At 34.2% G+C, this 21,064-nt stretch overlaps 3 protein-coding genes and 1 long non-coding RNA gene across 4 annotated transcripts; 2 read left to right on the top strand and 2 right to left on the bottom strand.

Annotated features, from left to right (window-relative positions):
- Positions 1-220: 220 nt before the first annotated feature.
- On the top strand, positions 221-2,248 carry LOC105134334 (uncharacterized). The gene is made up of 2 exons (XM_011038703.1): positions 221-2,072; positions 2,160-2,248. The coding sequence occupies exon 1, from the start codon at positions 1,400-1,402 to the stop codon at positions 2,006-2,008; it is 609 nt and encodes a 202-aa protein (XP_011037005.1). The 5' UTR covers positions 221-1,399; the 3' UTR covers positions 2,009-2,072; positions 2,160-2,248.
- Positions 2,249-4,962: 2,714 nt separating this feature from the next.
- On the bottom strand, positions 4,963-10,031 carry LOC105134331 (uncharacterized). The gene is made up of 2 exons (XR_843960.1): positions 9,948-10,031; positions 4,963-5,086 (listed from the first exon to the last, which is right to left on the bottom strand). It is a non-coding gene; the product is annotated as an uncharacterized LOC105134331 (long non-coding RNA).
- On the top strand, positions 9,948-16,567 carry LOC105134332 (uncharacterized). Its single transcript, XM_011038700.1, has 3 exons — positions 9,948-10,170; positions 16,301-16,439; positions 16,485-16,567. The coding sequence occupies exons 1-3, from the start codon at positions 9,952-9,954 to the stop codon at positions 16,499-16,501; spliced, it is 375 nt and encodes a 124-aa protein (XP_011037002.1). The 5' UTR covers positions 9,948-9,951; the 3' UTR covers positions 16,502-16,567.
- On the bottom strand, positions 16,549-20,843 carry LOC105134333 (traB domain-containing protein-like). Its single transcript, XM_011038702.1, has 9 exons — positions 20,365-20,843; positions 19,618-19,665; positions 19,395-19,454; positions 19,218-19,301; positions 18,983-19,087; positions 17,838-17,951; positions 17,610-17,710; positions 17,086-17,197; positions 16,549-16,877 (listed from the first exon to the last, which is right to left on the bottom strand). Exons 1-9 carry the CDS (start codon positions 20,614-20,616, stop codon positions 16,749-16,751), a joined length of 1,005 nt encoding a protein of 334 aa, XP_011037004.1. The 5' UTR covers positions 20,617-20,843; the 3' UTR covers positions 16,549-16,748.
- Between the last annotated feature and the right edge of the window lie 221 nt (positions 20,844-21,064).

Genomic DNA, 21,064 nt, shown 5'->3' with positions numbered 1-21,064 from the left:
TACTGAATTTTTTACAAAAAAAACCATCAGCTGTTACAGAGCCAAATGCCCACTAAGGTTCAAAACTCAGGCCCGCATCCTAAAACCCAATCACATCACAAACTCCCAGTCTGAAACCCTAGTTTTCATGCTACCAAACACTTAACTACAGCCCCTATATAGACAATAAAACCTTCACAGCCTGATATCGTCTCTTAGCCTGTCCACCTCCATCCGATCTATAAATCCCATCTTGAGTTCTCCTTTTTTCTCCCTTTCTTCATTGTTTAACTCCATTTCTGCTTATGCGTTATGGTGTTTTGGTACACAAGAGGCTGCTTTTATTCAAGAAAAGAGTGCTGTGATGAAGCAAATTGTTTGTGGACTAGAGTTTCTGATCTGGGCTTCTTCTCCCGGAACTTGATTACTAACCCTTGGCTGTCTGAGCACCCTTCTTTTTTCTCTCATTCCTTTTATATCCCACTTCTTTTTCCCTTGGTTTTGCTTCTTTTGGGTTTGTTTTCGTGGGATAAATTTGGTGTTCTGGAGAAAAAGATTTTCCTTATGGGCAATCGGGCTTATGATGATAACATAATTATCTTAGCGGATTTCAGTGAGATTCTTAAGTCAATGATCTGATTGTTACACACACTGAAGCCCTTCTAATTAAAATCCATTTCGTGATCGATGTTTTTAATTTTTAATTTTTTGGCTTTAATGGATTTTTTATCAAAAGGGATTTGTTGCTATGAAGAGGTTAAGCACTTGAAATGTGTTGAAGGGCAGTGGACAGGTACTTGAGTACTTGCCGTGAGCTTTCTTTAATAACGACTTCTCCTTCCACTGAGCTTCTAATCCCATTTTAAATACATTGATCTTAGGTTTAATTTTGTTTTCATTGTTAATTATGTGTTAAGTCATTGTGGGCTAATTATGTGAAATGCTGCGCCCATTACCAATTCTGGGGGATTATCGGTTCCTCTTGGCATAATGGCTCGGGTGCCATATCCAGTTTGTGGCCTATCCTGATTAATGGCTGATATCAGTGCCATCTAATCCTGGAAACACCACATACATTTTCTTGTCTAACAAACCCTTGCTTACAATCAAAAGTGAGGCTGTTGGGTTGATTGAACCTGATCACTTAAGGGTTTTCTAGAATTAAAAGTCTAATCAAGTAAAAAAAATGAAACCTGGAGTCAGAGAACTGACGGTTTCCGGAGCAGACATGGAAACCCTTTCTTATGTGCCCAACGGCTATTTTTGGACAGCTTTGTACCAATTTCCATTCGGAATCCGGAACAGACATGGAAACCCTTGCATTTCCTTTCTATAAAAAGACTTCGTTAGGGAAACAATTTCACACTTTCTCTGCTAATCGGTTTTCTTCCAACTCCAGGCAAGTATTTCAAGCGGAAGCATGGAGCCATCGTCATCTTCTGTCTATTCAACTCAGTTTCTTGCCAAAAAGGTTACTGTAGAGTTCATTATTGTCAAGGAATCTCATGTTGGCTTACAAGTTAGTAGACAACAATTCCTGTTGGGACTGTGGGAGTTGGTGTTGAGAAATCATAGATACAAGCAAATGTTTACCAACGCAGACATCAGTTTATCTTCAGCCATGAAAGCTACTCTGCACTTCGCCATCTCTGATCAAGCTCGTAAACTCCACGGTGAAATTGACCACATATTTGTCTGCGTTCTGCACCCGAGGTTCAATATCATGACTGGAATTCATGTTGATGAGGATAAGGCGGTCTCGTGGGATGCTGTCGAAAACCCTGAAAATCCTGTATTGCCAGCTTGCAAGCCACCGATTCCATGCTTGAAGAAAGTAAAGATTAAGCAACAAGATCTGGGTTCCATGAATGAAGAGCAATGCTGTGCAATTTGCTTGCAAGACTTTCCTGATGGGTCTGAAGCTGCTGCTACTAGATGCTCTCACCTGTTTCATTGCCATTGCATTGTCAAGTGGCTATCCAGGAGCACTTCTTGCCCTATGTGTCGTTCTAAGCTGCCAGTTGGTTGATTCAAGGACCAAGATTTGTTGTCTTTTTTGTCTTCTCTTTCCTTGTTTTAAGGAACAGTGCTATGTTGTTGTCAAACTGGGTCCATTGTGATTGGATTACGGTTCGATCAAAGTCTGGTCAAATTAACTAAAGTCCGTCAAAATCAGCGAGGTTGATTGTTTTTTATTCGATTAATATCTTGTCTAATTCAATTAAGAATCTGAACCAAATCAGACTTTGGATCAAGTTTTTTATGACAATAATGTTTGATTAAATTAGTTTAACGACTGAAAAGATCAAATTGTTAGTTTCTCCTGGTATACAGGCTCGAGTGCCACATAAATTATAAACCCTAGCCTAATTAATGGTTAATTTTGTTGAAACAAGACGCGCTTCTTTTACAAAAATCTCCCAACCTCTTACTGAGAAATACTCATGAAGACAAAGTATTCAACCTGATAATGGTTAAATTAAATAAGTATTTGTTTTTGTGTTACGGGTTTTTTTAACTCATTTTTCATCTGAAATATATTAAAATGATTTTTTTAAAAAATTATAATTTCAATGTTCTGATATTAAAAATAAAAAAATATATCATTTTAATATATTTTTATTTAAAAAAATATTATTGAAAACATATCTCACCACAGTAACAAATATTCAAGTTTTCAATTTTTAAAATGGTATGTTAGAAGTTAAAAAAAATGAAAACTACTTTAATTATATTATTGGTGATTGTTAAAACGTTGGAATCTAATTATATTGAGCATTGAGGTATTAATTCTCTAGCCAAAATGATTATAGATTCAAAACTATAATCCTTGGCATTTAATTGGATTTATTAGATCAATACATTTAATTCTCAATTGTGTGGACAGTTGGACTACATTTGCATCGAAAGTTTCATTTAAAAAAATATATGGATCAAGTTAATTTTAAATTTGACCTTAAAATATCTTTTAATAAGTTTTATGAAATTAAACATATTTTTCAAACCATATATTGAATAGAGCTAAAATTTTGTAGGAAAATATTAGATACATGAAATATATTACTGTAAATTTTAAGATCAAATGGTTTTGGAATATAATATTTCAAAGGATTAAAGTTGGTAGATGAATCTTGTCAAATATGTCAAACTAGACCTTCATGTATTGTTTGTAATATATCTGCAGCTACCAGTTAAATTTTTCTACGAAGTTGGGTTGAAAACTTAACATCTAAAGCATTCCAACCATATATCATAGGCCGGGTAATTCATCCAAAAGAAAAGGAAAAACATGTTTGAAATTAGAACTTGAATCTACCGAGAATATACGAAAATTGAAGATTGGGGCTGTATGGAAAAGTTTCAACATGAATTTTTTTATTATTCTATTTTATTTATTTATTTATTTTAAATAATTATTTTTATTTTAATTTTTTTCTAGCGCATTAAACATTGTTTAGGGATTTATTTTATTATTGAATTTATATTAGTTAATTACTAATTTAAGCTTGTTAGCTTGCAATCCAAAATGTGTCCATTAGGACTTATTGTGATAGGAGCAACCAAGTTATCATCAAGTCCATGTGTACTTCCTACCATTTAGGGATTCCCTTGCATTGAGAAGTTTTGTTATGAGATTTTTTATTTATCTATGTCATTAATTTATTGATTCATATTATCTATCTTTTTTATTTTATTTTATTTAGATCACTTATTGATTATAATATTGTTAAATTTCTTTATCAGATTTTAATGTAATTTAATTTTTTGGCTAAAATTATCAATATATAATTAGTTAAAATAATTACTTATAATTTTACGATTCAAGTGTAGGATCTAAATTTATATTGTATTTTTCAATATTATGTTAAAAAAATATTTTTAGTACCCTAGTTGCAATCCATAATAATTTATATTATAGGAATCTATGTAAAAAAACTACAGTGAAAACCCACCTCATTATGTTTTCTTTATAATAGGCTATTCTTTGAAATGAGCATCTCCAATCTGAATCGAGAAGGGATAAGGATTTCCTTAAACTCCCTCTAACCATTATTATCTCTAGTTTTTTAGGCCAACAATTTATAGACATGCTTCCTTTTGCAATAGTAAGCATATTTTATAAAATTTTGAAATTTTTTAGGCAGGCTTTGAAGATCGAGCAGATCTTGGGTCATAATAAAGGGCACATGATGTCTTTTTTATTCAGTGCATATCATGTTTTTAAAAAATTTAAATTTTTTTATTAAAATTTAATATATTTTACATGTTTTGAATCGTTTTTGATGTACTAATATTAAAAATAATTTTTAAAAAATAAAAAAATATTACTGACATATATTCCAATACAAAAAGTTTTTTTAAAAATAACCATAATCATACAGCAAATAATTATTTGAAAAGATCTCATGTGTACGTTTTCTATTGTATCATTAATTGGCTATTGAAGAGAGCTACATGCCCTGTTTGTCATTCTAGGTTGCGAAATATTTGTTCTAATGGATAAAATTTTCTTAGTGGAAAATACATGAAAACAAGTTTTAGATTGAATAAAAACATACATTAAATTAAACCATTAAATCTCAATTGACCTAGTTGGATTTTTTATTTTTTTAATAAAAAAATATTAATTTAATAAAAATAATTAATTTAAATCATTCTAACAATAATTCCCGAGTTAACCTAGCTACTCGGCCAAAAAAAAAAGTTCCTAAATTGTTGGATTGTAAATTTGTATTAGGTTTCCATGTTTTAATTTGTATCCAACAAGTACAAGAATTCCTTCAGCCCTTGGGACTACCCAATATAACTATTCCTAATCATCTACTGCACACTTACCAAACTTAAAATAAGAGAAATAATCATGAGGAACAATGGCTATGCTCTAAAGAGTTTTCTTGCCAAAGAACTAATGATCGATTTCATCGTTGTCAAAGAAACAAAACATGGCTTGGAACCTAAGGCTAGAGTCAAATTTCAGGCACAATGTATGGACAATGTATTGTTTTTCTTCAAAGAAATCCGAAGCACTGAACTGATATTGGACACCTTAGGCATCCGTTAATCTTCAGAAGACAAAGAAGACTTACTTGAGATAATATGTTTCCATGTTAAGATTTTCTAGCTGTAAGTGTTAGTTATCCTTGATTGCAGGATTGTTTCCATTATTGTTAATAAGACCTATTCTTTAGGAAGAAGTCATTTAATAAGGTTTGACTTAGTCATATACCACATTTCTAAGATTACAAAGCATGGGTTGCACATTTCAATTTTAGTTTCGTTCTGTAAGGCTATTTATTGGCCAGAGTTAATCTGTTTCAAAACAAGAAGTTTCTTCAAGCATTTACTATTCTAGTAAACATATATTTACTAGTTTTTCTAGAGTATTCATCTTAAGTTTGCAACATCTAGTATCAGAGCCTGGTTCAAAGTTATTTCATCGATCAACTATGACGACTGAAAGTAGTTTTGTGCAACCTGCAATTCCAAAGTTTGATGGATACTATGATCATTGCTGCATGCTCATGGAGAATTTCTTACGCTCCAAAGAATATTGTAGTTTGGTAAAGACTAGAATTCCTGCCGCAGCAGACGAGGACAATCTCACTGATGAACAACGAAGATCATTGCTGATTAAAGGCTAAAGGATTTGAAGGCTAAGAATTACTTGTTTCAGGCCATTGATAGATCAATCCTAGAGACAATATTGAAGAAGGATACTACAAAAGACATCTGGGACTCATTGAAGCAGAAGTACCAAGGCACAGCACACGTCAAACGTGCATAGTTACAAGCTCTTCGTAAAGAGTTTGAAATTCTGTATATGAAGGAAGGGGAATCCATGAATGTTTATTTTACACGAACTCTCACCATAGCCAACAAGATGCGAATTCATGGGAGAAGATGGAAAATGTGGTGATCATCGAAAAAATCTTAAGATCAATGACTGCTAAATTTAACTATGTGGTTTGTTCCATTGAAGTGTCGAATGATCTTGACATTTTATCCATCGATGAATTACAAAGTAGCTTATTGGTACACGAGCAAAGGATGGGAAGACACACAATGGAAGAGCATGATCTAAAGGTCACTCATGATGTTCAACAAGGTGGGCGAGGTGATCGCCACAGTTTCAGAGGAAGAGGATGAGGAAGGGGTAGGAATATTTTTGACAAGTCTACCATTGAATGTTACAACTGTCATGAACTTGAACACTTTCAATGGGAATGTCCTAAGAAGGAACAGGTTTCAAGAGGATTTTATGCAGCAACTAGTGAAGAAATACTACTAATGGCTTATGTGAATATCAAAAAGGCTGATCGATCGAAAAGAATTATGGTTCCTGGACTCTGGTTATAGCAAACACATGTGTGGCAAGAAGGAGATGTTCACAGATTTGGATGATACTTTCAGGAAATCTGTGAAGTTGGGGAATAACTCAAGTTTGGCTGTGCTAGGAAAGGGAAATGTCCGTATGGAAGTTAATGGAATCATACAAGTCATTATTGGAGTATTTTATGTACTGGATTTATAAAATAATTTACTAAGCATTGGACAGTTGCAAGAGAAGGGTCTTGTTTTTGTTATCAAACAAGGCAAGTGCAGGATTTATCATCTAGAGAGAGGACTGATCTGGGAGACCGTAATGGCAGCAAACTAAATGTTTATCATATTGGCTCGCACACAATCACAAGGACAGAAGTGCTTCAACACTACTACAGAAGATCAATCTCATATATGGCATCGTAGATATGGGTATTTAGGTTAGAGTGGTCTCAAACTTCTTCAGCAAAATAATATGGTGAAGGGTTTACCAACATTCCAAGCACACATAAGAGGCCGTGGAGAATGTCTGGTGGGGAAATAGCAACGCAATCCGTTTTCAAAGAAGAGTACGTGGAGGGCATCTCAGATTCTTCAACTTGTGCATGCAGACATATATGGGCTAATTAATCCAATCTTAAAGAGTAAGAAAAGGTATCTTATCTCTTTCATTGATGACTATAGCAGAAAAACATGGGTGTATTACTTGGTTGAGAAATCAGAAGCTCTTCACATTTTCAAAAGTTTCATAGCAAAGGTTGAGAAGGAAACCAGTTTAAGCATACGAGGTCTGCATACAGATCATGGGGGTGAATTCACATCATTAGAGTTCACAGATTTTTGCACAACAAATGGCATTCAAAGATAGTTAACAGCTTCATATACTCCACAACAGAATGATATTGCAAAGAGGAAGAATCGAACTATTATGAACATGGTTCGCGTCATTCTTACAGAGAAAGAAACTCCAAGAACATTTTGGCCAGAAGCTGTCAACTGGACTATTCATGTTCTGAACAAAAGTCCAACTTTTGCAATGAGAAATATGACGCCAGAAGAAGCATGGAGCGGCTCTAAACCATCATTGGAGCACTTCAGGGTTTTTAGATGCTTAGCACACGTCCATATTCCTGAGAGTAAGAGGGTTAAACTTGATAACAGAAGTATGAAGTGCATTCTACTAGGAGTCAGCGAGGAATTCAAGGCCTATCGTCTTTTCAATCCAGCTTCTAAGACGATAGTGGTAAGTCGGGATGTTATTTTTAAAGAAGATAAAGCTTGAGACTGGAATGCCACTCACCAAGAACCACTCATGGCTGATCTTGAATGGGATATCACTGGAGATACAGTTCCACGAAATAATAACAATGTAGTAAAATCTGCACCTTATGAGCAGTCTTTAGAAAGCGAGGCACATGATGATAACAATGTAGCAGAGTCTGCAACTAATGAGCAATATCAAGAACATGAGGAATTTGTTCCTAATGATCAGACTCACACGACTGCCATTGCAGGACGTGTTCGACGATAGCCTAGTTGGATGAATGACTATATGAGTCACATTAATTTCTCCAAGGAGGAAGGTCAGGCGCATTTAGTTTTATTTGCTGAGCATGGTCCCATTACTTGTGCTCAGGCGCATTTAGTTTTATTTGCTGAGCACGATCCCATTACTTGTGCACAGGCTGTGTAAAGTGACAAATGGACGAAAGCAATGGATGCAGAGATTGGTGCGATAGAAAGGAATAACACATGGGAGTTGACAGAAGTGCCAGCAACAGGAAAAGTGATTGGGGTTGAATGAATTTACAAAACCAAACTCAACGAGAAAGGTGAAGTCGATAAGTACAAGGCTCGTTTGGTTACAAAAGGGTATAGCCAGCAATATGGGATCGATTATGCAGAAGTGTTTGCACCTGTGGCTCGTTTGATACAGTTCGTATCATTCTTTCAATTGCAGCTCAGCATGGTTGGAATGTTTTTCAGCTTGATGTAAAATCAGCTTTTCTACACGGTGAATTAAATGAAGATGTATTCGTTGCACAGCCGCCAGGCTATGAATGAAAGTGGTATGAGCACCAGGTATATAAGCTTAAAAAGGCTTTATACGGTCTTAAACAGGCTCTTCGACCTTGGTACAACCACATTAATTCTTATTTCTTGCAGGAAGGCTTCGAAAAGTGTCCACATGAACACACCTTATTTGTCAGACAAATGGATGGAGGTAAAATTTTACTTGTCTGTCTTTATGTGGATGATCTTATATTCACGGGAAATGATGCATCTATGTTCAGTACATTCAAGCATTTTATGATGATGAGTTTGATATGACTGATCTTAGGAAAATGAGTTATTTTCTTGGCTTAGAAGTACTTCAAACATCGGATGGCATCTCTATTAATCAACGAAAATATGCTCAAGAAGTGCTGGCAAGGTTTAATATGAGTCAATGTAATGCAGTTCATAATCCTGTTGTTCCTGGTTTCAAAATCATGAAGGATGAAGGGGGAGTCGAAGTTGACAGCACCATGTTAAAAAGAATTGTGGGCAACCTTATGTACTTAATAGCAACGTGACCAGACATGATGTATGTTATCAGTTTAATTAGCAGGTTCATAGAACGACCTACTGAGTTGCATCTTAACGTTGCCAAAAGAGTGTTGCAATACTTAAAGGGCACCATGAATTTTAGGTTGTTGTATAGAAAGGGAGAACAATAAGAACTAATTGGGTAAATTGACAGTGATTATGCTAGCGATCAAGATGATCAAAAAAGTACTTCTGGGTATATTTTTATGTTAAGTTCAGGGGCAGTTTCATGGCTAATTTTTAAAATGGTATGTTAGAAATTAAAAAAATGAAAACTGATTTAATTATTTTATTGGTATGTTTTTATGTTAAGTTCAGGGGCAATTTCATGGTCCTCGAAGAAACAACCTGTGGTCACTTTATCTACCACTGAAGCTGAGTTTATAGCCGCTGCATCCAGTGCATGTCAAGCAGTTTGGTTAAGCAGAATCTTGCAGCAACTTAATCATGAACCACGGAAGTCTACAACAATTTATTGTGATAATAGTTCAACTATTAAGCTTTCAAAGAATCCAGTGCTGCATGGGCGTAGCAAATATATAGATGTTCGGTTCCATTTTCTTCGAGAGCTCACCAAGGATGAAGTCTTTGAATTGATTCAGTGTTCTTTACAGGAACAGGTGACAGGCATCATGATAAAGCCTTTGAAGCTGGACGTGTTTCAGAACTTGAGAAAACGATTGGGTGTTTATTCACTCGTGGATATAAACTAATTGCTGATAGCATTTAGTTTAAGGGAGAATATTAAGATTTTCTGTTAAGATTTCCTAGTTGTAAGTGTTAGTTATCCTTTATTGCAGCATTGTTTCCATTATTGTTAATAAGACCTATTCTTTAAGAATAAGTCATTTGATAAGATTTGACTTAGTCATATATCACGTTTCGAGGATTACAAAGGGTGGGCTGCACATTTCAATTTTAGTTTCGTTTTGTAAAGCTATTTTTTCGCTAGAGTTATTCTGTTTCAATACAAAAAGTTTCTTAAGCATTTACTATTCTAGTAAACATATGTTTACTAGTTTTTCTAGAATATTCATCTTAAGTTTACAACATTCCATGCTTATGAAAATGCCCTTTGAAAGCGATCACTTGTTCGTGAGCATTGTGGCCTCTGAGGCATGCGAAACCGACAACGACGAGAGCGGAGTGATTATCAAGTTTAAACTTACGACTGGGATTCATGTAGATGATGATGATAAAGCAAGCTCCTGGGATTTATTTAAGGAACCCTTTGATCTGGTGCTACAAGCTTGCAAACCGCCAATTCCATGCTTACAGAAAATTAAAGGGTGCTGTGATGAAGCAAAATGTTTGTGGACTGGAGTTTCTGAAGAGCTTTCTGAGCACCCTTTTTTTTTCTCTCATTCCTTTTATATCCCACTTCTTTTTCCCTTGGTTTTGCTTCTTTTGGGTTTGTTTTCGTGGGATAAATTTGGTGTTCTGGAGAAAAAGATTTTCCTTATGGGCAATCGGGCTTATGATGATAACAGTTATCTTAGCGGATTTCAGTGAGATTATTAAGTCAATGATCTGATTGTTACACACACTGAAGCCCTTCTAATTAAAATCCATTTCGTGATCGATGTTTTTAATTTTTAATTTTTTGGCTTTAATGGATTTTTTATCAAAAGGGATTTGTTGCTATGAAGAGGTTAAGCACTTGAAATGTGTTGAAGGGCAGTGGACAGGTACTTGAGTACTTGCCGTGAGCTTTCTTTAATAACGACTTCTCCTTCCACTGAGCTTCTAATCCCATTTTAAATACATTGATCTTAGGTTTAATTTTGTTTTCATTGTTAATTATGTGTTAAGTCATTGTGGGCTAATTATGTGAAATGCTGCGCCCATTACCAATTCTGGGGGATTATCGGTTCCTCTTGGCATAATGGCTCGGGTGCCATATCCAGTTTGTGGCCTATCCTGATTAATGGCTGGTATCAGTGCCATCTAATCCTGGAAACACCACATACATTTTCTTGTCTAACAAACCCTTGCTTACAATCAAAAGTGAGGCTGTTGGGTTGATTGAACCTGATCACTTAAGGGTTTTCTAGAATTAAAAGTCTAATCAAGTAAAAAAAATGAAACCTGGAGTCAGAGAACTGACGGTTTCCGGAGCAGACATGGAAACCCTTTCTTATGTGCCCAACGGCTATTTTTGGACAGCTTTGTACCAATTTCCATTCGGAATCCGGAACAGACATGGAAACCCTTGCATTTCCTTTCTATAAAAAGACTTCGTTAGGGAAACAATTTCACACTTTCTCTGCTAATCGGTTTTCTTCCAACTCCAGGCAAGTATTTCAAGCGGAAGCATGGAGCCATCGTCATCTTCTGTCTATTCAACTCAGTTTCTTGCCAAAAAGGTTACTGTAGAGTTCATTATTGTCAAGGAATCTCATGTTGGCTTACAAGTTAGTAGACAACAATTCCTGTTGGGACTGTGGGAGTTGGTGTTGAGAAATCATAGATACAAGCAAATGTTTACCAACGCAGACATCAGTTTATCTTCAGCCATGAAAGCTACTCTGCACTTCGCCATCTCTGATCAAGCTCGTAAACTCCACGGTGAAATTGACCACATATTTGTCTGCGTTCTGCACCCGAGGTTCAATATCATGACTGGAATTCATGTTGATGAGGATAAGGCGGTCTCGTGGGATGCTGTCGAAAACCCTGAAAATCCTGTATTGCCAGCTTGCAAGCCACCGATTCCATGCTTGAAGAAAGTAAAGATTAAGCAACAAGATCTGGGTTCCATGAATGAAGAGCAATGCTGTGCAATTTGCTTGCAAGACTTTCCTGATGGGTCTGAAGCTGCTGCTACTAGATGCTCTCACCTGTTTCATTGCCATTGCATTGTCAAGTGGCTATCCAGGAGCACTTCTTGCCCTATGTGTCGTTCTAAGCTGCCAGTTGGTTGATTCAAGGACCAAGATTTGTTGTCTTTTTTGTCTTCTCTTTCCTTGTTTTAAGGAACAGTGCTATGTTGTTGTCAAACTGGGTCCATTGTGATTGGATTACGGTTCGATCAAAGTCTGGTCAAATTAACTAAAGTCCGTCAAAATCAGCTAGGTTGATTGTTTTTTATTCGATTAATATCTTGTCTAATTCAATTAAGAATCTGAACCGAATCGGACTTTGGATCAAGTTTTTTATGACAATAATGTTTGATTAAATTAGTTCAACAACCGAAAAGATCAAATTGTTAGTTTCTCCTGGTATACAGGCTCGAGTGCCACATAAATTATAAACCCTAGCCTAATTAATGGTTAATTTTGTTGAAACAAGACGCGCTTCTTTTACAAAGATCTCTCAACCTGATAATGGTTAAATTAATTAAGTATTTGTTTTTGTGTAACGGGTTTTTTAACTCATTTTTCATCTGAAAAATATTAAAATGATTTTTTAAAAAAATTATAATTTCAATGTACTGATATTAAAGATAAAAAAAATTAAAAACAAATATCATTTTAATATATTTTCATTTGAAAAATATTATTGAAAACACATCTCACCACAGTAACAAATATTCAAGTTTTCAATTTTTTCAATTTTTAAAATGTAATGTTAGAAATTAAAAAAAATGGAAACTAATTTAATTAAATTATTGGTGATTGGTAAAATGTTGGAATCTAATTATATTGAGCATTGAGGTATTAATTCTCTAGCCAAAATGATAATAGGTTCAAAACTATAATCCTTGGATTTATTAGATCAATACATTTAATTGGATTTAATTCTCAATTGTGTGGGCTGTTGGACTGCATTTGCATCGGAGTTTGAATAAAGTTTTATTTTAAAAAATTATTATTTTTTATGTTTTTTTTCATTTTGATACAATGATATAAAAAATAATTTTAAAAAATCAAAAAAATATTACTTTAATATATTTTTAGCAAAAACAATAAAAACTTTGAAAAACAATTTTTAATACAGTTCCAAACACTTTTTTTATTTAACTTAGATGATAAATGAATTTGTCCTTCATCTTTTTTAATTCTTGATTCAATTGAGGTGAAAAAAAGTTTCTCGTTTTGGAGAAAAACAAAACCTAAAACCCACTAATATATTGGTTCGTGCTCTGCAATAGATTAATATTATTTTTTAAAAAAATATAAAAATATATTAAAAATATATGAAATGTTTTAAATATCATTTTTTTAAAATATAAAAAAATATTAAAAATATATGGAATGTTTTAAATATCTTTGAGTTTGACAATTATGCTAAACTCAAGTGACTTGGATCTAACGATAATACAAGATCCGTGAGCCTTTGGTCTAGCAGTCATACTATACCCAACAGATTTGGATCCAAGATCCGTGAGCCTTTGGTCTAGCAGTCATACTATACCCAACAGATTTGGATCCAGCAATCATATTAGACCCATGTCTAGATCTAACACGAAACATGATTGTCAAACCCAAATACTTTAGACCTGGCGTATTTGTTAGATCTAAGCAAACAACAAACAAACAGAAAACAATTGTGTACATCTCTACACACGTCGCACCATCTGGAAGAAGCCCGTCTAGACATCTATCCAGACGACGTATGATCAAATGTGACCACCAAGAGGCATCTCAAGTGCCTCTTTAACGGGGCAAGCACCACTCACTCGTAAGGACGTGTGGCACACACGTCAACAGCTTTTTAAATAAAAAATAAAAAAGACAACATGAAAATACTAAAACACTTCTCATGGTCCTCTTAACTACACACTATACCTAACTAAATTTTATTGTCGCAATCATTATTGTTAAAATCACGAGTTAACTCGTAAAATCATATGATTCTATAAGTCAACATGTATCTAACCCATAAAATCAGACTAAAACTCGAAAACTAGTAAAATCAGACTTAACTCGTAAAAAAATAGTAAACTTAATCTGAGTTTATGAATTTATTAAATTTATGATATGGATCAACTCAGATTCAAATTTGACCTTAAAATATCTGCTGACTAATTTTATAAGATTAACCATATCTTTCAAACCGTATATTAGATAGAGCTGAAATTTTATAATGAAATATTAGACACATGAAAATATATTATGGTAAATTTTTAGGTCAAATGGTTTGGAAAAATAATATTTCAAATGGTCAAAATTAATAAATGAATCTTGTCAAATAAATCAAACTAGACCTTCATGTATTGTTTGTAATATATCCGGGGCTACCAATGAAGTTTTTCTGTGATTAAAGTTGGGCTACAAACTAGTCATCTAATACTTTCTAACCATATTTGTAGGCCTAATAATTCATCTAAATAATAGAGAACATCATATTTGAAATTAGAACTTAAATCTAACAAGAATATACAAAAATTGAAGATTCGGGCTACATAGAGAAATTTTAACATGAAATTTTTTTATTATTCTATTTATTTATTTATTTTTAAATGATTAATTTAAAATTTTTTTTCTAGCACATTAAACATTGTTTAAGGATTTATTTCATTATTCAATTTATATTAGCTAATTACTAGCTCATTAGCTTACAACTCAAAAGAAATTTATTAGAACTTATTGTGATACAAACAACTAAGTTATTACCAAGTTATTACCAAGTTCATGTATACTTCCTGCCATTCAAGAATTTCCTTGCATTGAAAAGTTTTGTTATAAGACTTTTTATTTCTCCATATCATTAATTTATTAATTCATATTATTTATCTCTCTCATTTTATTTAGATCATTCATTGATTATAATATTGTTAACTCTCTTTATCATATTTTAATGCAATTTAATTTCTTAGCTAAAATTATCAATATATAATTATTTAAAATAATTACTTATAATTTTACGATTCCGTGTATGATTCAAATTTATATTGTATTTTTCAATATCATATAAAAAAATATTTTTAATAACCTTAGTTGTGGTCGAAAATAATTTATATCACATGAATCTATGTAAAAAACTAAAGTGAAAACCCCACTTCATTTGGTTTTCTTTATAATAGACTATTCTTTGAAACGAGCATCTCCAATCCAATCGAGAAGAGATAAGGATTTCCTTAAAGTCCCTCTAATCAGTATTATCTCTAGTTCTTCAGGCCAATAGCTTATAAACATGCTTCTTTTTGCAATAGCAAGGGTGTTATATAAAATTTTGAATTTTTTTGGACAGGTTTTAAAGATCAAGCAAATCTTGGGTTCTAATAAAAGGCACATGGTATCTTGTTTGTTTAGTGCAAACTATTTTTAAAAAATTTAATTTTTTTATTAAAATTTAATATATTTTGTATATTTTGAATCTTTTTAATATACTAAGATCAAAAATAATTTTAAAAAAATAAAAAAATATTATTAATATGCATTTTAATACAAAAAATTATTTAAAAATCAACTATCCCAAACAATTTTTTAAAAAGATCTCATGTGTACAGTTCCATTAACTGGCTATTGAAGAGAGATACATGCGATACACTGGCTATTGAAGAGAGCTACATGCCCTGCGTGTCATTCTAAGTTGCAAAATATTTGTTCCAATGGATAAGACTTTCTTAGTGGAAAATACAAGAAAACATGCTTATTAAATTGATATAGCTTAGCTTAGAAAATGAACTCAGAAAATTTATAATCACAATATGACAGGAGTCAAGTTTTAGATTGAATAAAAACATAAATTAAATTAAACCATTAAATCTCAATTAACCTAGTTGGATTTTTTATTTTTTTAATAAAAAAATATTAATTTAATAAAAATAATTAATTTAAATCGTTCTAATAATAATTCCCGAGTTAACCTAGCTACCCAGCTTAAAAAAAAAAAAAAAAACAGTTCCTAAATTGTTGGACTGTAAATTTGTATTAGGTTTCCATGTTTTAATTTGTATCCAACAAGTACAAGAATTCCTTCAGCCCTTGGGACTACCCAATATAACTATTCCTAATCATCTACTGCACACTTACCAAACTTAAAATAGGAGAAATAATTATGAGGAATAATGGCTATGCTATAAAGTTTTCGTGCCAAAGAACTTGTGATCGATTTTATCGTTGTCAAAGAAACAAAACATGGTTTGGAACCTAAGGCTAGAGTCAAATTTCAGGCACCATGTATGGACAATGTATTGTTTTTCTTCGAAGAAATCCGAAGCACTGAAATGATATTGGACACCTTAGGCATCCGTTAATTTTCAGAAGACAAAGAAGACTTACTTGAGATAATATGTTTCCATGCTTATGAAAATGCCCCTTGAAAGCGATCACTTGTTCGTGAGCATTGTGGCCTCTGAGGCATGCGAAACCGACAATGTCGAGAGCGCAGTGATCATCAAGTGTAAACTTACGACTGGGATTAATGTAGATGATGATGATAAAGCAACCTCCTGGGATTTATTTAAGGAACCTTCTGATCTGGTGCTACAAGCTTGCAAACCGCAATTCCATGCTTACAGAAAACCAAAGTTGACCACAATCTGGGTTCTGAGGAAGATTTATTCTGTCCAGTTTGTTCAGAACATCTTCTCATCGGATTTGAAGCTGCTTGCACAACATGCTCTCATCTGTATCATTCTCATTGCATCATTAAGTGGCTAGTCACAAGTACTTCTTGCCCTCTGTGCCGTTGTTGTTTGCCTGTAGGATTGTTCGGCTATTGAATCAAGGCCATCTTTGATTGTTATTCATTAAGAAATTTAAGCAAGGATGAACTCCCATAAGACGACTGTATAAAAGCAACTTTCAAGTAGTTACACGTATGTATACAGGAACCCTAGTAGGACTATTTGTTATGTCCTTATTTGTTCTCTGGCCAATCAAACATGCTTTGAAAGAATACTTTGTGAATTGTGACTAAGAATTGAGTTTCGTAAATGATCCAATGATGCAAATTGAAGCTCTTGTTAACTATTTCTTGCGTGAAAGATAAATGCCTGAAACAATAGCCACACCAGCAACTGCAACACCTAGCGATGCAAGAACCTTCCAAGCTGAAACAGCTGATTTCTGTGAAGGAAGTTCCATAAGATCCTTCAACTGCAACAACAGGAAGGTAGAGCCGATAAAGATTTAAGAAAATCTAAAAGATGGGCAGACAAGGAGGATGCTAATCTAGTTTTTTGTAAGGTTCCATTGATAAAAACTAACTGCATAATGAGTCACAGACTTATTAATGGACTAACTAGAAAGTTTGGAATTCTGTATTTCTAACAAGTACATAACTCAAAATATGTTCTAAACAAACCTCAATGTACTGCTCCCAATGCCTCTTAATCCCTTGCAAATGCCCCTTTCCAACAACTGCAACGACTGAATTATGTTCTTTCGCAATTCTTAGAAGGGTTGATGACATGTACCTGAAAGTTTGTGATATCAATAAATTCGTTCAAAATAGGAAGTTTTTTTGCAGAGTGCTCATACACCTAAACTTTCACACAGCTATTCACTGATAGATACAAAAGGAACATGACGTCAAGGTAGGTTTTTCCAAAACATTTTTCTTAAACCAGCAGATCAGACATCAAACTATAAACACACAACTCCGAAGAGACATGGGCAAAGGAAGTGTAGAAATATTTTAGCAACTCAATTCCCTTTATAAACTCGGATGCAATCAACACCAAGCAGAAAGACACAGAAAACTGTTTCCCAATAGACTCTTCTCCTTCCTTTTTATGAAAGCCAACAACATAGGCAGGAACTATCATCTCTTCCCAACTAAAAAAAGCATCAAATTACAAAAATAAATGGAGGCAAAAGACTGCTAACTGATCTCGCTCTTGCACAAGGGTTTCCATAAGAGTGGGGAACTGCTTGCTCATTTCTTGAATGACTAGAGTCAGCATGTCAACATCATCCATTTCTTTTAGCTGCAAATAAGCAAACAAACTGACTGTCAACCACATTTAGTAATCTCTAATAATGTTTGCAGCTAAGGAAAAAAAATGAAATTTTTGGAGGAAATGAGTAAAGGGAAAGGGGGTTGAGGGATTTTACCATTTTCTCAAGATCCTCGGAGCTTGGTAAAAATAATGCTTGAAAAATTAACGAGTACAGAAATTTTACTTTATGCCAAACTGGCATTTTACCCCATGACCTCCGCAATGTAATCTGTTTCAGTTGATGCCATCAAAGTCAGAGTAGTTTGTAACAGCAGCAAGAAGAACAAAACAGAATAGCATCAAAAGAGATGTGAGGAAGATTAAAGAAGCTTATTAAGCTAAGACAGGTTGTAATTGTATAGCAGTATTTGAAAACATATCTTGAGGGCGACCTAAAGAACTCACAGACCCGATTATGGTTCTCCAGTTTCCAGAGATCGGACCCCTATTACTAAGCTTTTCTGGCCAAAGCTGAGGCTGAGGCGACAAGCTTAGATGGACAAGACTTGATCAAAATCAAACAGTGAATTTATTGTTTTTACACAATCCATGTTATAAAGTTGAAGAAGCATCCAGAATAAACATTTGATAAGCCTGCTAAACACAATAGATGTCTCATCCAGAAGTCAGAGAAATAGTTACTTTAGATGAATGGAAACATGTCTTGATGGGGAATTTTTGGCCCAAGATTAACACTTAGAAATGATAGCCAGAGCAGGGAAAAGCCAATTCCAAGCACAAAAAATACTTAACATGCATCCCATGGTATCAAATTCACAGCCAGCCTTCACAGTGATTATGCCATCAAGTTTTTCACATGTAATAAAATACTTGAAACATGATTGCAATAAAGATAAGCACTTGGGTATACGGATATTGGCACTAGATTTAGATTTTGGACTAAAAATGGAAATCTTATGATAGAGAAACCAGGGCAACTGTAGCAACCAAGTATCTAATAGGCAACCAAAATTAAACCTCCTAATTGACCTTAAAGGAGGTTACCACAATTTTTTTTCCCACTATCTCAAAATCAGCCTGAAGGAGGTATACCACGAAATTTCTCTTATGAAAAAACTAGATGTGAATGGAAATCATATGAATACTAATATATTCATAAACACAGCAGGAATTTCTCTTGCAGTAAAAAACCTTATTCCACCCAACTCCCTTGGCCTCATAATTAATAGATAATCCAGCGTATCAATGTCAGAAGAAACATAAGCACTTCCAACTAACTATACAGCAAATAAATCTTACCTGTACAGGACGATCACCAAGCACTACCTTGCCCTCATACTTTCTTGCTTCTTCAAATGCTACCCGGAACTCAGAACCAGGAAAAACTTCGAGCTTATCAGCAACCTTACACAAAAAGAAAAATAAAAGTTGACCAAATAAGCTTGATGCAAAAAACAACTTACAACAATCTTGATGTAGAATATTCTAATCCTCCACAAAAATCATGAATAAGAAATTCATCTTAAATGCTTACCTTGGCAAGAAACCAGCTATAAAGAATTCCAAAGGTGTTATGATTTTTCTTCCACATCTCTATCATTCCCCCCATTGTTGGTACCTTGAAAACCAAAAATGAACGCATCAAAAAATGAAAACTTCAAGGGTAAAGAGCATAAATGGAATAATGAAAGCAAGAAACTCCAGGAGAGACCTTTAAATTCTGAGGCGAAAGCAAAGCCACTCTACTCGCACATAATTCCAGAAATACAACCTGTAATCAACAAATGCCAGCTTCACTTTGTGAAGATTTCATGGGACAAGTACAAGCAGTAAAAACTATCTAAATACAGGCAGCTAACCTGCTGAAAAATGACCTTTTCATGAATGTTTGGAATCAATATGCTATCGAAGTTTCACAAAAAAGGAAAAAGCACCTGCGGTTTCAAGTAACTGATTACAGCTTGTACTTCCCTGCATGATTCCTACAATTCACAACCCAGCAAAAAACATAAACATAAACAATTTAAATATTTTTCAATTTTATCGTGATTTTTCTAACATTTACAAAATTATCCATTTTACACTCACTTTTGCAAAGAATTTTCTTTTGTCAAGCATCCCTAAACAACAGGGGGTTTCACAATTTAAAAATTTAAGCTTTTTCCTTCACTTTCTCAGCAATAGGAAAGAAAAATAAAATAAAAACCAAAATTTAAACTTGCAGAAATTACAAAAGTAGCCTTTTTAGGCTCCCTCAAGCCAAAAATCCCTCTTTCTCAAGCATTCAAAAGTCAAAACCCAGCAAACACGCACACAAAAAAAGTTTCCAACTTCAACAATCTCTCTATTTTCCCTTCACTTTCTCAGCAACCGAACAGAATTTAAATCAAAACCAAACACTTTACATTTTTCAATTTTCAATTTTGTTAAAAAATAGTTTTTATACTCGCTTAAGCACAGAATTCTATTTTCCCTTCACTTTCTCCGCAACCAAACAGAAAAACACAAAGTATAATCAAATAATTCACATTTCCAGCCTACTTTATTTCAGCCAAAACTTTACAAGTTAGCCATTCTACAAAGAAGAGAAAACGTTCCAAACTTCCACAATTTCTCAAGTCATCCTTCACTTTCTCAATAACCAAACACAAAAGAGAAAAACAAAGAATTTCAATTTTCACCTGAGAAACATGAGCAGTACCAACTAAGTGCACGACACACATGCCACCTTCAGCTTTCGACTCGCACGTGAGGACCATCACGCTTCTAGAAAGTTCCTCTGGGAGCTCCTTCCTCTCCACCACGTCGTCATTTTTATCATCATCTTCGCTAAGTTCATTAGCAACGTCAACTATGCTTTCGCTTAAGTGATTATCGTTATCGCTAGGGTTTTCGATGTGAACAAATTCCTCATTAGAAGGGCTCGGATCCATCGTACTCGGGTTCGGGTCGGGGGTTATCGGATTGGTATTTTGGTGGCAAAGGCGATGATTCGGGGGAATTTTGGGGGTGTGTACATGGAATGAGTAAGATTGAGGTTGGTTTGGTGCTGCTGGAGAGGGGACTTTGCGGTGGTGGTTAAAAATCGGTGTGACTCGGGTGAGTTGAGGGGAGTGAGAACTGAGCGAGTCAAGCTATTATTTATAAATCAGGTAAAATGGGTGTGGCGGATTTTATTTTATAGGGACGCTGACGCGGTGGTTTGGATTGACGTGACGTGGCTGTTGCCATTTCTGCAAGGCTTTGGTGGGTCAGTTTTGTACGTGGCAGCATTTGATTGGATGGTGTAAGGAGGGAAGTTTTAATTTCCTGCTTTACCTTTTCTAATTATTATTATTATTATTACTGACTGGTCCCTTTCTCAGCGTTAAGAGGGAACAA

This window comes from Populus euphratica, unplaced genomic scaffold (assembly GCF_000495115.2).
Source record: "Populus euphratica unplaced genomic scaffold, PopEup_1.0 scaffold67.1, whole genome shotgun sequence".
Taxonomy (NCBI): Eukaryota; Viridiplantae; Streptophyta; class Magnoliopsida; order Malpighiales; family Salicaceae; genus Populus; species Populus euphratica.
Note: the sequence above shows the minus strand (reverse complement) of the source record. Positions and strands in the feature narration are given on the sequence as shown.